At 30.3% G+C, this 16799-nt stretch overlaps 1 protein-coding gene across 2 annotated transcripts in view; it reads right to left on the bottom strand.

Moving 5' to 3' along the window:
* The window catches only part of Plexa (plexin A), a 166879-nt gene that overhangs the window by 8724 nt on the left and 141356 nt on the right, over positions 1–16799 (bottom strand). Inside the window, exons 4-6 of one of the 2 annotated variants that reach the window (XM_074239313.1) lie at positions 3326–4063; positions 1088–1213; positions 221–262 (exon numbers count right to left, since the gene is read on the bottom strand). In XM_074239313.1, coding sequence (XP_074095414.1) covers positions 221–262; positions 1088–1213; positions 3326–4063 — 906 coding nt within the window. The remainder of the gene's footprint in view (positions 1–220; positions 263–1087; positions 1214–3325; positions 4064–16799) is intronic. The other variant, XM_074239314.1, reaches the window with a different exon arrangement.

Genomic DNA, 16799 nt, shown 5'->3' with positions numbered 1-16799 from the left:
AATACTGATAAGCACTGAAACGTTTGCGAAACGTCGGCGAAAAGCTTAATCTAAACGCGGTAACTATTTGAAAACTAATAACCGCTATATTAGTTCGAAGAACTTGTGGCCAGTAATTCAAGTAGGAAAAATTCTTTATTCAAACTAATTGAGATATTTTCAAAATTTTTTAACGTCAAGGAGCACAAGAAAAAAAAAAAAAAAGAAACATAATACTTACAGGATGATAACTTTCAGGTTCAGGTTTAATGAAGTCACGGAGCTAGTTCGAAATGGTTTTATTATTATTAGTTTTATTTCACTATTATTAATTTTAGTATTAATTATTGTGTTAACTATTTATTTAATTATTATCATTAGTATTACTTATTATTTTTGTAAAGTTAAGACAGATTTGTTCTTAAAAAAAATCATACGAACTATTTATATACCGTATTAATTATTTTAGCAATATTTAAAAGTATTTTTTGTATTTTATTTTAATCAATTTTATTTCAATTTGTATTTAAAGTATTATTAGTTGCTGGACTGATAAAACTCATCAAATTTACTTTACTCTGGTCTGCTAGGAAAATTGTAAGGTAAGTTTGAGTAAATAAACCAGTTAATTTTGGTTAATATGTAACTTTAGTTACATATTAAATTATTAACTGGATTTATTTCCAGAGTACTTTTACCTTATATGAAATTACTGTAGGCAACCCAAACTATAGGCGTTTCAAAAAGGATACTATTTGCTCTTGGCCGGCTAAAATTTAGGATTCCTAGGGGACGACTAGTCACCAAAAAAAGGAAGGTAATTAGCATTGTTTAAATTATACCGCGTTTTTACTAATCAAATCTTCCTCAATTTTATCCGTTATTTCATTATTTTTAATTTTATCAGTATTATTTAAATCTGGGTGACTTTTTTATTTTTTCATGAAATAAAACTCTTTACAAACAAGGCAAATAAGTTGGTTTCATGATAAATAATAAATAATTAATTATTATTATGTTAAATGATGATTTTGTCACTAAAAAGTCGACTCTGAGCACAGACGAGCTGATAAGCAGAGACAACACCTGGCACATTGAATATACTTACTCCAATAATGTGAACTTGGACAGATATTGCTTTTTTAACACCAGAAGGCACTAATATCTCCTGAGAACCAGTTGCATTTATTGTAGGGCAGAAAGCTGGACCACTTCGGTAACTTGGTCCTATTCTCTGTAATTAAAAAAAAATTTTAGAGTTAATAGAAAAAAAAAAAAAAAAAAAAAAATCTTGAATCAAGTAAAATTTATTTTAGAAAAATTTATTAGATCAAGAATTTTTTTTTTTTGAATCAAGTAAATTTTTTTTAATGTCATTAAAAATTTTGCATTCAATTCATAATTATCGCAAAACAAAAAGTAATAATTTTAAGTATTTAAATATACATTGCACCGACATAATTTTAAATATTAAATTTTCTAATTCAATATCGGAGAAATGTCGGAAAAAGTTTATTTTAATATTTAATAATGAAATTGATATGTTAATTCCATAAATCCATTAAATTATGTAAAATTTTACGATTTATTATTAATTCTTCTTTATAATTATAATTCTCTGAAATTGACAATAGCTTGATATTAAATCAAATTGGCGTGTAAATTTTCGGATAAAGCCTGAGGCAATTTTTTATATTTCGTAGAATTTTATGATACGTGAATGTTGAAAATAAATGCCAATTTGATAAAAAAATGATTTAAAAAAAAATCAATTGGATTTTGAACAAAAATACTACATTGATTTAAAAGTTTTAAATGAATATTCAGAGGCAGTAATGATAAACTTTGTTACTGAAATTATGCAACGCATTTTGATAATCAATACTGATTTATTCAATACTGATGGGAATTAATTTTTTCCTGTATTCTGTCGATAAATTTAAATTATTTATTTTTAGTTTGAATTTCAGTTTTAATTGAAATCTGGTTTAATTCCATTAACACTAGAGATAATTAAATAAAAATTGTCGTCGCTACAAATTTAATTGATATCCTTTTTTTTTTTTTTTTTTTTTTTTTTTTTTTTATTTGAATATAAATATATTTTTTTCCTTTTTTCAAGTGAAATAGGATATTTTTTTACTTTCCAATTATTTTGTTAATTTAATAATAAAAATAATGAAAGAAAATATTTCTCAGATAATTTGAATTATGACTTTTATAATGAAAATTTTAATTGTCAGGCATACGTTTGTTAAAAATATGTAGCACAAGAGTTGGTGAAAGGTATTAACTTTTTTGGTTAAAAAATAAAAATTCTGACGCTAAAAAAATATAATTACGGGCTAAAAAAGTCTTTATTGTGAATATTTTTACCGTATGTTTATGAATGTAATTAGTGGTACGTAAAAAGTTTAATGAATGAATAAATAAGTTAAATAATAAAAATTACATGCATAAATTTTTTACTATATCCTAAGGCGTAAACCTGGCGCATATGCATTTATAATTTCATTCACGCGATTTATATTCAATGGTTTGAGTAATTAACTATTCTATTGCATACTTTAGTCAAGGTTTGTACGACAACAAGCTTGAGTATACTTATAAAATATAAATTAATCAAATAATTATTTTAAATACACGCGACCATTCACATCAATCACATCAATTGTGGAACGGAAAATATTGAGCATCTTTTGTGTATTCAAGGAAATTTTCATAATTTTTAAATAATTAAATGGTTATTACATGCTTGTCAGTTGATTCGGAGACAAAAATTTTTTATTTTACAGCCTTGCAATTTTATTAGCATGAAATTTTTAAATGATTTAGAAAGAAACAGTTTAAATTAAAAAATTATTAATATTAACCCTTTCAAACAAATAATCAGATTTAAGGAGCGGTCGCTATAAAATAAATGGTTTGCACTTTAAAACAAATAGTTTTAATTGGTCTGTGACCTTCATAACGGATAGTTTGCTCTTTTAAATAAATGGTCTCATTTCAGAAAGTTAAACACAAATTTATTTTGATTGGATAATTATGTAATTTTATAGTAAAAATTCTTTTTTTTTTGTCTCAGTAATTATACTGAAATGATGGCGCATAGAATTTCAACCCTTAATTACCTTTAACAAGTTTTTTGAGAGTTATTTTAAACATTGCTATCATTTAGAGTTAAAATATTATTTTTTAAAAAGATTTAAAATTGAGTTGAACAATAAACACTGAAAAAAATTAAAAAATTAAAAAAAATTTTTTTTTTTAAATCAAATGACTGCAAAGTTGCTATTTTCAATTATAAAAAATAATAATGTATATTAAAGAAGATAAAAATACTTACACTAACACCAGTAACAAGAATATCATTACGGCAGTTAGCGGCAGTGTCGTGTGTGCATCTGTGACCGTCAACGCACCAATCACAAGGAAAACTGGAAGAAACGCACTCAGTACAGGATGCGTAAGTATTGCAATCAAAGAATGTAAAGTCAGTTGTAACAAGATCTGGGCCATTGGTCATTCTGACGGACAATTTAGCGGTGAAGTGATGATGCCCAATCGGAATCGAGGGCAATAAATCAGTCCGAGGTGTCGTACAATTAACACCAAATTGTTTTCTAGTGGCATTTGTAATCAATGTTTTGTCAAGGACTGAAAACGCGCATAAAAATTCCCCGCTGAGAGTTGGTAAATTGTCAATACTGAGCTCGAGAGTTCTCGCGGTTGTTTTTTGCAATTTTTCCGGTGTTACCGACGTGATTGTCGTACACTTCCCACTTTTGTAGGAAATCCAGTAAAGTGGATCTTTGGCAGCATCCTGACAGTCACTGCGTAAATTACATTTGTTTTCAAGTGAGCACCACCCGCAGTATGGATCTTTGGCGCCCAAACAGTCCCAACATGTTTTGTAAACTGAGCACTCTTGCACTTTAACTTTTGATATTTTCTTCTCGGTCAGCACGTAGAGATGCATTGGCGGCTGCTGGGAGTCAAAAAGTAGATCCGCATTTACCGTCGAATTAGTATCGATTTCCAAATCTCCGTACTCTTGCGCAAGCATTGCACTTTCCACAACCACCTGGAAGCATAAAAAAAACCAAACGATATTTTATAATTATCTACATAGTATAAAATTTAATACGTTTATTATACCTAATGTTTGTTATTATTATTAATGGTGTTGTCGGTAAACTTTTGTCCAACAAATACAACTCCTTTCGCTATAAATAGTTCCAAGTCATTACTATTATTCTTATAAATATTATAACAGTAACAACGGTATAAACTTTGTACATTGTAGAGTCATTTATACACATAATAGTGATTCTATATTGTTTCATATTCACAAGTATACATGTTCATGTACAATAATAATGCAACAGGTTTTAGAGGAGGACTTAAAACAATAATAAATCCAATAAAGTATAATATTGTTCGAATTTAATCGATATACAATCAGTGATTTGTTAAATTTTACCAGAGCCAAAGCCTCAGGACTTACGGTACAGGACTTACAGCAACAGTTCAACGGCATTTATTATTTACTAGACGCATTTGTTTGATAATCGAAAAAAAAAAGGCTTAAAAATGTCTACATATACATATATACAATTATAATAAATGTAGTTGCTCAATCATAACGGTATTTATTGACTCGACGAAACAAAGACCCCAGATTTCGTAACTCTCAGCACGAGCAATGAGCTATAGATATTTATATTTTTATTTTTATTTAGTTTTATAAATATAATAAATTTAAAAAGTTCTTTTCGCGTTCTGTCGAAGAAACAAAACGCTTCGGAAATTTTCAAAGAAGCAAATCGGTTCTGTTTACTGCGGTGTATTAATGTATTTAATTATACAATATATTAGTTGTTTGTGTGTACGGCTGAGAGTAACGAGAGTTGACAGTAAGAGAAATAATATAATGAGGGAGAGTAAGAAAGAGAATGTGAGTTTAACGTGTTGAGTGTAATAACAACAGAAGCCAAGTCCAAGGGGACTAACGATGTCGACAAGAAGAGAATATTGCTTGGTGTGTGTCTGGGTTTTAGAGTCTGTGACCGCATTTGCACACCCTTGGGTACAGACATTTTTCTTTGGTTCCTTAAGGACTAAACTACGTGTAGCTTTCAGTTGTACCACTGGCCATCTATCTTGGATTCCACATAACACCCTGGGTACACAGAGAAGAGAAGTAAGGTGGAAGAAGAAATAGGAAATCCAAAAGTTGTAGAAAACCAGTGCCAACTAGTGTAGAACCGGAGGGTAAAGAGAGCGCAAAAACCATTAGTCGAGACGAATGTTTCATCTTCTATATCGGTGTTATGTGTATATATGTCTATACATAGATATATTATCGTTTGGTCCCTCTATGCCCCTTTAATTCCCTTGAATTCGAACAATAGAAACTGCGAACGGTGAATTCTATCGTCGATGTAATTCCTAGGGGCGCGAAGATAAAGACAGCGATTCAACGCTCGGTATGGTATTGCTAGAGCGAGAAAGAAGCCAGACAGTAAATCGATTTGCAATAATTTGCCCGGATGAGAGAGAATATATATATATATATATATATATATATATATATATATATATATATAGGCTAAAAGTTGTAGGAGTATGGTGGGATATGTATTTATATGGATATATGGATTCATTTTGTCTGAATATGTAGAATGTTGTATGTGTGCAGAGTACATAGAAACAGAAATATTAATGCATTTATGTACATATATGTAGATTATATATGAATGTCATTGAGCGGTGAGCATGATATTTGTGGTCTATCCAACTAGTATGCAATGACTCATCCAGGAAATGAGATAATAAAATAATGAGTTGTAAAATATATAAATCCGTTGTGCTGGTAATTGTCATTTATTTTAATAAAAAATTCGTCTCATTTTAAAATGTCGGGAGGTTAACATTTTAGTTCTACTTACATTTATTGAAGAAAAAAAATATATTTTATTTGTAAATATTCTGAAAAGTATTTGAGACTTATTTTTAGTCGAGAAAAAAATTTTTGGGTCAAATATTGGTTATTTTCTTTAAAAATAGTAATTGCTTCGGTTAAGAGTGAAATTTTTAAATTAAGAAATTTCGAAGAAAATATTTTTATAGTGCTTCAGTGTAGAAACTTAAAAGTATTTTCAAACTAAAAAATAGTAGATATTTTTGCTCTCCCATGAATCACGATCTAAACTCAAGGAGATCTATTCTAAATGTCTCACAAAAATCTAAACAATTCCCGCGATATATACTATTGAGATAAACTTAAAATGTAATTTAATTAATGAACGACCAATTGAATTGACCACGCGGGTGGGATTAAGACTAATCTATGTAACTGTAAATTTATTACTAGACTGATATTTTAAAACTATACAATATAATATGTATGAATGATAAAGAGAGTGATAATAAAAAAGTTAGACAATGACAAGAATAATAATTCAATATAGCGTGAGGAGAGGTCATAATAACTGGCGGTCTCACGTCGAGATCAAAGTTCTTTTATTCTTTTTAAAATATAATAATAATAATAATAATTTTATAAATCAGTGTATGATTGTATTTGTTGTGAATTTTAAATGCTGACGTGACTTGTTAGGCATAAAAGATTGAATTTGCGGTTTTAGGGTAGCTGATGATGGTGATGAGGGAATATCAAATAAGTGGAGATGTGGGTCGCCGGGGTGTGCTATGGAATGTGATGTAGTTTGTGGTATGTGGTGTTCCCATACTTGGATGATTGTTGGTAAAGTACTGCAAGAGAAGAGTCGGGATAAGAGGAAAGAAGAGGGTGTTGTGCCAAGGAAGAAATAGTGGAACGAGAAGTAGAGACATCTCAGCCTCATAGTCTAGCTAGGTATACCATGTCCTCCTCACTTATCCAACAAAATCTCAAACGATGATCGAACTCTGCAAGCAAAGGGTCAAGATCGAGAACAAAGGGGATCATAAGCTGGCTTACTCGTGCCGTACCGGTGATTTCTCCAGATCTTGTGCAAATATATGCATAAAATTGTGCATGACCGCAATATAAATAATAAGGATAACAAGAAACTGGGAGAAATAAGGAAAAGGAATGCAGACGAGAACAAGAATTGAAATATTAACTGATCAAGATTCCTCATTGGGTTATTTAATTAAATTGCAATATAATTTTTAGGATTAATTTTATTAACTTCCTTTTTTATTGTCCAATAAATTTGTTAATATTATTATTGTACTGTGTTATATTTATATTAATATTAATGATAATATAAAATTCATTGAGCACTTTATCTGCAGTGGTTGTGGCGTTAAATAGACTGTGATTTATCAAGATACGCCGGGCATTACTTAGTAGTTATTTAAAAGTTAGTTCCCTAGCTGTTGCTGGTGTATATTAAGGTTCATAGCAATAAATAAATGGGCAAAAAGCTTACAGATTATATATTTATGTACAGTGTTTATGTATACTGGTCTATAGAGGAGTATAGAGTACGGCGATTCCACGCCAATTTCATCAAAAGTCTCGGACGATTAATAATGAAACGCCACTTGCAACGGAAGGCGCAGCGGGACGTCTTAATTATCGGGATGGTAGGTACACGCGGTGAACGATTGACGGGTAAAAGATGTTGTTTGTAGTGATGTGGATGATGATGAGAAAGAAATCGTCGACATTCCCGCATCGACTACCGAGGACACGCTCTATAGAAGTGAGTTAAAGTTAACTCTTTTATGTTCTGCCTCACCTCAGCTCAATTCAACTTAACTTATGCTATATTATACGATATACGATAGAAGTCAGTTTACGGTTCAATCTACGGTGTATTACTGTAAAGTAAATTAAGCTTTTATATTTATTTGATGGTTTTATTTTTAATCTGTCAACGGACATTGCTACTTGCAACCGGAAGTTTTAAGAGATTCTTCAATCTTGTTAATCACCAAGATATCAGATTAAATTATTGTGGATGGTAGTTTTAAAATAAAATAATTTTTATTTATTGATTTTTACTTTTCGAGTACAAATCTGTGTGTTTATAAATAATTGGACGAGTGTAAAGATGAATGATTATTATTAAGTTATCTCGATGCAAATGTAGAAGTATGATCAGAGGATCAAAACGACTAAAAGAAAAAAGTATAAGAGTAGAAAAAGTGACAAGTATAAAGTAAAAACTAGATGTTTGCTTCGAGATTAATTTAACTGATCGGATAGACGGGCAGAAGCGGGAGGTTAAAATTCTCTTGACGTCTTAATTAAGGTCGAACGGAGTGTCTCGACCAACCACTCAAGATGAGTTTGTCAATGAAAGGAAAAATGAAGACTAAATCCTAGGCTAACTTCTTTATTTCCTCTCCTCCCTCATTCTTCGCTTGGGGATGAACGCCAAGTCCGTATAGCTCTTTCTTATCTGCAATTTTCTCGTAGGCCAATTAATTTTCCCTCAGGCAACGCCGGTTCGAGTCAATCTTTTTATTCACAGAGATCTTACTTTATTTTACTCAAACACTGACGCCGTTTACTTGCTTATGGATATTAATAGCAATAGTAATAATAATATTTTTTAAATTTATGTAAAAATAAAGTTGTTGAGTGAAATAAAAATAGCTTGCTGCATGTTGCCGGTATTCAAATTTTAAATGTCTAATCTACTTAGCTAGGTCCACGCTAATGAGCTTATGTTTATTTTTATAATTTGTTCTTTCATTAATATACACTACATAAACGTTAATTCATGAATATTAAGATTATCTTTTTAGGCATTTATTACCGGGTAATTAAATAATTTAAATATCGTAAACGGCAAGTTGAAAAATAATTCTCATTAAGGATTTTCTGAATGTACTCAAGAAAAATTTATTTTATTTAAAATTATTTCTTTAGTAAACATCCAAAGATACGGTCGTGATTCGCACCAACTATACGCTTAAATACACGTTTTTTTTTTTTTAGTCTAGATATTTCATTTCAATCTCGATAAATTAATCTTCGGTTTAACGATTTAATCGTCAAATAATTACTACCGATCGTTCATTTTGTCGGTGAAAAAATAATAAGAAGAATAAAAATAAAGAAAAACAAATTACAAATACTGGGTGTAGTAAGAAATAATGTAGCTAAAACGATAAGCGGTGAGAAAAGAGTATTGAATTTTTTCAAGTCATCAATCATCTGAGAAAAAAAGTAATAGATAAAAAAAATAAATAAATAAATAAATAAATGAAAAAAGAAAAAACTATAATTGATGAGAAATAAGGATGAGGGATGTTGATAAAAAATTTAAGTGTATATTTATATATATTGTATATAGATGTAGAAAATAATGTAACTTTGAGAGAAAAGGGGCGCATGACGTCGAAACATAATACCAGCAATTACGGTCGTCGGCGATCGCTAATGGCATAACCTTATTTATGCCGGATTTCCAATAATGCAATTCATTAGTCTCGATACTGGCGGGTGACCCGCAGAAAACAATAGCTTATTCTGAACTGGTATCCGTGCCTATTTCACATTCTACAGTATTCGCTTTTATCCTCTTCATTTACTTCACATACTAGCGAGCTTTCTATCATCCCCTGTACTTATATTTGTGGGCCACAAAACACCAAATTACCTTTATCTTTACTTGACTTTATCTTTTATCTTTTATCTTTTGCATTTAACTTGTTATCTTTATAACTGAATACCCTTTAACGTATTCGGTGCTAACTAAATTCATTTATATAGGTTCAGTAGTTAAACTAATGTAAAAGTAAGAGTAGTGTTCTAAGAATATAACAAGTAGAAGAAAACAAGTCAGGAAGCTTCGAGGACTTGAGTTTCAAAGCAACGCTTCCGGTAGACGAGTGTTATGCTTATGGCAAGTTGTTTTACTTGTTTTATATACCATGTAGTACTATACTGTACTTTACTGTACTGCAGGGTGCAAGAAAGTTACTCGGAGAAAATGCAATAACTAAATAAAATAAAATAATAAAAGTAATGCACGTGCTTTTATACGTATATCGATTTTACCTAAAAGATTTACGATTAACCAGTTCTGTAACATGCTACTGGTCTTATATGCTGTACATTACTTTACTTACATATTTATTTGTATGTATAAATATAAAGATATATGTGTATATTCATTTTGTGCATACACTTTGCCCTCGGGAAATTGACATAGAGAATGAGAGACCGGAGAATATAAAGTCTGGCACACTTTTCATCTACGTGATCTACGCGTCACTAACGATCCCAATGGGAAATAAGTTTCAACTACACGGCAGATATAATTTTACCTGAGACAAGAAATAAATAATAAATATATAAATAAAAATGGAAACGTTTTAATTAATTTTCTTATCAACAGAAATTTTAATCTTTCAGTTGATTCTTTTTAACACTGTAGTTGACAGATATTAAAAATTTTTTTTGGAATTTTATAGCAATTAAATTATTTAAAAAAAATGTAATTCAAAAATTTCACATGTAAAAATTAATAAAAATTACGAGTGAAAATTTTTAGAAGCATTTTTTTATTGTAATTAATTTGTTACAAAAATTTTTAAAATTGACAGCTGACTCCAAAATCGGAGCTTTGACTAAATAGGATCAGAGTTTCATAGAAATTTCAAAAAATAACTGGTTATTGACATGGACAAAATTGTTATTAATTTTTGAGTTATTTAATTGTTAAAAGTAAATTAATAAATGGTTTGGTCGTTACTCAATTAATTAATGTTTTTGTCAGGTGTCAGTGATGTTACACGTTAAGGTAAATAATTAAAGCTATGTCAATCTGTTGGTGGCATAAATTAAAAATTGAAATTTATAATTATTGTTTTAAGTATTTTGATTTTAACAAGTACAAAGATATTTTGTGATATTTTTTCCAGTGACAATTGAAAAATATAAAAAAATATTTACCAAAGATACTTTGTTTGAAGATTTAATACCAACGATAAATGAGAAAGAAGTCAAAGAAAAAGTGAACATATTTTTGGTTTATAATTCAAGTGGAATACATGTGATATACTTGAATGTTAAAGATATATATATATATATATGAATGAGGACAGCGATATCGTTGTCATATATCCTTTGATATTACTTTCAAAGTCTTGTCTTTTACCACGCATTTATCTCTTGGATAAACGACAAAGAAAAGATAAATGCAAAAAAATCCTAAAATAAAAATGAATAATCAAAGAGACGGGCAAAAATACTACCCTTGTTACTCTCTCATATTTTTTATTTTGTTCCATGGGAACGTTTTATCATTTTGATGAAAAGCATTGATAGTTATCGAAATATCGTATTAACTTTCAATCTCGTTATATTCTGTTTTAAATCAAATCAACAACTAAAAAAAACTACTGAAATTCAATTCAATCTATCCGGCTTCTCTAATCTAACTTCCGGTTTCATATACCAGCCGGAAAGAGAAATAAACCAGTAATTTTGTTTTTTTTTCTTTTTCTTTCGTAGTGCCCTTCGATCAATTTTGAAATAGTTCATCAAATTTGCTTTTAGTTATTTTTTCAATTAATATTTTGGAATTCAAACTATTACTATCTTGTATTGTCAATATTAATATCAATATTTTAAATATTATAATATTGATGGTAATGACTACTATCATGCCAAAATTTGAAATTTTACCATCATTTGATGAAATTATTATCATAAATTTCTCTGCATTTAAAATCAAATAACTTCATTTTCAGTAAATTACAACGCAATATAGTACTTGTATTTATCGATAAGCAAGTTAATTTTCCGTTGCATCAAAGACTCTCTTTTCATTTCCGCATTCGCAAAACTTAAAACATTTTCATCGTGAATGAAACGATCGCATTTTACCAAGTAAATAGCTATTTTATTGTAAGCCATCGGGCCGTAAAAGTCGGTAGTATGACAGCCTTGTTAGATGTATCGCTCAAAAGGCACTATTCTGCTTTATATTGTTTCCACAGTAATTAATTAAAGCACTATATATATATATATCTACGCAGCTTTCTATATAAATAAAACAAAAGAAAAAAGCAATACAAAATGTATTGCAATTTTGAATTAGAATGAATTAATTAAATCAAATTGCTATTGGTGTGTATACAAAAGAACGTTTATGTATTAATTAACAAAGAGGTCTTCTGACAGTTGATGAAAATCTGAGCGAACTATGTACCAAGCATTTAACGGCAATTATTGGAGAAACTATCGTCAGAGTCATAAGATGTACTATACTGTTCTTATAAGTGTAGGTGTGTAGGTGGTAAATTTCACACTCAAAGCAAAGCTTACAATTGGGAGAGTTAGATGAGGAAGAGTTATGTCGCGTCTAAATCGTCATCGCACAACGAGAGTTCGCACAAAGGAGCCCTTTATTCGTATACGCGAATTGACTTGCTCGTTAGCAAAGTTCAACTTACTTCTGCTGCTATGACTAGTTACTGCTAGTACCTACCTACCTACCCTCGAAATCTGTTCACCATCAGGACCGCTTAAAGTAGCTAAATTTGCTAACAAGCCACTTAAATTCTTCCATATTCGATTTTTTTTTTTTTTTTTTTTTTTTTGAACACAGGTACGTTTATTTTCATTCAAATAATTTTTGATAAAACTTAGAAAGATTTAAGCAAACTTATCATTATTTATTGAGGAAATTTAATGTATTTATTGATCTGAATGGCATCAGTCAGAGATGACAAACTTGACGATATAAAGTTAGTGGAAATGGTTGTTCCGCGTGAATCAAATTGAGGGACTCGTGGAATTACACTTTGGATGTTAGTACGATGACATGGGACACAAGTGAATACGACAAGAGCTACCAGGTACATAAAGGAAGAGTGAGAGAAGAGAGAAAAAGAGAGAGTAACTCGAAGTTTGTGAAAGTGTGAGAGAGTGAGTGAACAGGACGGTTGGAAATTTCTAAACTAATTTCTGTCGAGCTCAGCGCTCGTCAATAAACCCTTACACGAGAAATTCCGAATCGAGTCACACCCAAAGGGGAGAAAAGCGAACGAGAAGAGTCGACGATAAAGAGAAAGAGAAATGATAGAGAATCCCGGGCGTTGCCTCGCGACAACTCTCTCTACTCTCTGCTCTCAACTTGTGTACATCTAAATATATATATTTTTTGGCTGTGCGTATATTCAATAAATAGATATATATATATATATATATATATATATATATATATATATATATATATATACCTACTAGTGAAGGAATAGAGAAAGATATAATATAAGTTATACAGTAAAAGGATCTCCAGTTCTCACAACCTCGCGTAAGTTTCCAATGATGAAGAAATGAAATTCGCGACGTCTCGGTCTCTTCCAACGATTCCACTTAAATCTTTGCAAACTTCCTCGCTCTCACAGGGTATATACGGCATTCCTCTTCAAGAAATTCGTTTAACGAAAAACCTATGTTACTGAAAGTGAGTATAGATAAATCGATATAGATAGGTCCCTTTACTCTTTTCTACTCTTCTTTCGTCCATACATAGATAGGCAGACAGATAGATAGATAGTTTGATAAAAAGAATGAAAGATAAAGAGACGTAATAGAAGACTAAGTAAATAAAGTTTCTCCAAAAGAATTTATTTGTTTCTCTTTGTTTTTCCAATTTAATTTTTCTACCTTATTATTATCATTGTTTCATCCTCCCTTTTTTCTTTTCTTCCCTTAATTTTATTCAATCTATGTATTATATCTATATACATATCTATATACTTTAAGATATCGTCTTTGTTTTAGTCTTTTTGGTCTAGGTGCCGCCTGGAAAACGATATAACTTTTATCAGAGTCATTTTTTACTAGTTCGGTTTCTCCGGCTCACACTTTGAAACTTGCACTTGCACACTACACCTACACATTCCGTCGTTATTCTCACCTTCTCGCTTCACCTCTTATTTTCTTCTTTTTCCTCATATATTTTGCATAGCCACTTCGTGACCCGAGTAAAGATCGATGGGTAGAGACGCGAATGACATCGTGCGAACGAGTTTCCAACGAGAAGAAATTCCACGACCAATTTGTCGTACTATACTTTTCTTTCTTCCCTGTTCATCTACATTTACAGCTCCTGTTAGTGTGGTTAAATTTTATCACGACACCCCAACGGCGCTTGGTGCTCGTCCATCAATCAGAATAATATTTAATGCATCCTTAAAGACTGAAAATATAAAGAGTAAATAACATTTTACTGTTACTCTTTATCCTCATTTCACCCAATAAATTTAGACTAATAAATCACGTCTTTATTAACCCTTTATCTTAACTATTTATCTTACTTTATTTCTCACTAAAACCGACTTTTTAAAATAAGATAAAAAAGCGTTAAAATAAATAACAAATACACAGTTGCATTATTTGTCGACTTGGAAAGAAAGAATACAGTGACAAATCTGAGCAGACCCTCTATACTCTTACTCTACCTCTTTCTTTCTCTATCCCCTTTCTTCCCTGTGTGCCATTCTGGACTATACTAGCTCAACACTCTTTTATACTTTATATATATGATATATACCTAGTAAATATAGTATAAATGTATGTATGTACTACTCTGTACGTTTTATATACATATATATTTATAAGCCCCGAGGAATCAAGTCAATGAGACTTTTGTCCCTTGATTTCATTCAGTGCCCGGTGCCCGGCAAACGAAATTGTCGATTACTTTTTATATGCCCAACGAATGCTTTGTCCAAGTTATATTCAACTTTTAAACTCTCATAATTTTTGTTCATTTTATTATTATCTTTTTCAAACTAAACTCTTTTTATCAACTACTCTGTTACTACTACCACTGTTCTCAATGAGTTTTGACAGGAAGTGCCGCGCCCCTGGTACCTCTGCTCTAAAGAAAAAGAGTAGACCCGATCGCGATATCGAAGAATGGACAGAAATAAATAAATAAAAAAAAGGAAGTACATTTAGTTGTGTTCTTTTTAATTATCAACTTGTATCCTGGGGAGCTAAAATCGTTAGTACAGATGAAAATGAATAGAGCACGTGTTTTGCTCTTCGTTTTATAAATAAAACATTGTAAAATGGGCACGGATGCAGGGAAAATATAAAATAGGAAGAAGATGGAGGTATAAGAGGTAGACGGCAGGTAAATCTGACTAGAGGACGGAATTGGTAATGCTAATGCTGATCTGATGAGTGACATGAGAGAAAGCTGGCGCTTGTAGTGGTGTCAGTGGTTGCCGGTAGATAACTCCGAGGGAGATGATGCAGGCAGGTAGCGAGGGGAAGGATTGGTAAAATTGCGTTTCAACGTTTGCCCACTGGCGATGCGTGAAAATTCAACGAGAATTACTCGCTCAGTGATGCGTATACACCATCAGAGCAATGTAGATTGATCAGTTCAAACTATTGATTCGTTCGAGAGGGTGAGATTATGTCAGCACGATAGACTAAATATGCGTGATCTGTGGCTTTAAATACTTTGTATTTTAGTATTAGTTCATTTTATTTAATAATAAGTCATTTTTTAATTAATTAATTCATTAATTTTTTACTTTTTAAATTTAATAAGCATTTTAAAAATAATCAATATATTTGGTTATAGTTGAAATCAATAGCATTTACATTGAATTAATTTAACCGTAAAATCAATAAAACGCTGGGTTGAAAAATAAATAATTGAAACTAAAATTCACTATTGAATTTAAGTGATGGTCGTTCACAAGCCCAATTCACATTTAAATATTTAAGAAAAATTTGAATAAAAAAAATATTAGCGTCGCATGACAGCGGAGATATAACTTTAATAATAAATGATTTGTCATGTTACAAATTTTAAAATACACCGTAAAATAGTATAAAGAGAAAAGAGAAGCGAAAGAAATGGTTGACGGACTTAAAACCACTTATTTTATATATCCTGGAGCTTCTCAACGTCACTGAGACCGGGACAAAAAATTATAAATTTATTCAAGGCATCGCGAAGCATCTCAGTCGTAGATATTAAAGTACTTTTATTTTGCCTCGAGACACATTTGTACAACAGTACTAAACATTAAAAGCCATTAGAATTATTTAATATTTTTACAATATAAATTTTTAAATTCAAAATTTTCATTTTATCAAATCTGATTTAGTAAAAAGATAAAAAATTCTTACGTTATAGTTTTAAAAAATGTGTCGCATAATTATTCAAACATAATTTTTCAGATTTTAATAAAATTTTTAAAGAGACATGATTAACATAAATATCTTACGGAAAGAGTATATTTTGTCGCAAGGGATGAAATAAGACCATTCCAGACAAGGGTGAGTGTTGACTGCCAGAGTTTCACGCAAAGTTTAAGAATCGTATTTCATTTCGCGCCACGCACTTTATGTAAATTAAAACCAATGCTTGGGTCTTTAAAAAAAAAAAAAAAACTCGGCACCATCAAAAATCCAAAAATTTATTCATATATTCAAAATCTTTGATAAGAGAGTTATTGCTTCAAGTTGTCATATTAATTTTATTAAATAAAAAAATAATATTTACAATTGTAATTACATGTGCTACAAAAATTAAAAGTTAAGTTATTAAAATTCACTTTATATCTCAGAACTTCAAACTTTTTATTAAATAAAATTTTAACACCCCAAGATTTCAACATCCCGTGAATAAAATCCTCTCTAAAGTGAATGTCTCTTTGAGAGTATTAAATAAATAAATAAAAAATCAATCCGTGTTTACTGTAAAAATTTTTTACAGTACAATTTTAATTTTTTTGGAATTAAAAATTACAAACCATAAGTGATCCAATCCAAGCACTTAAAAATAAATGATCCAGTTGAAGAGTACTCT

This window comes from Cotesia typhae, unplaced genomic scaffold (assembly GCF_013202065.1).
Source record: "Cotesia typhae breed Kobodo isofemale line unplaced genomic scaffold, CoteBio_Ctyphae contig_23, whole genome shotgun sequence".
Lineage (NCBI taxonomy): Eukaryota > Metazoa > Arthropoda > Insecta > Hymenoptera > Braconidae > Cotesia > Cotesia typhae.
The sequence above is the reverse complement of the archived record's forward strand: the minus strand, read 5'-3'. Positions and strand labels throughout refer to the sequence as shown.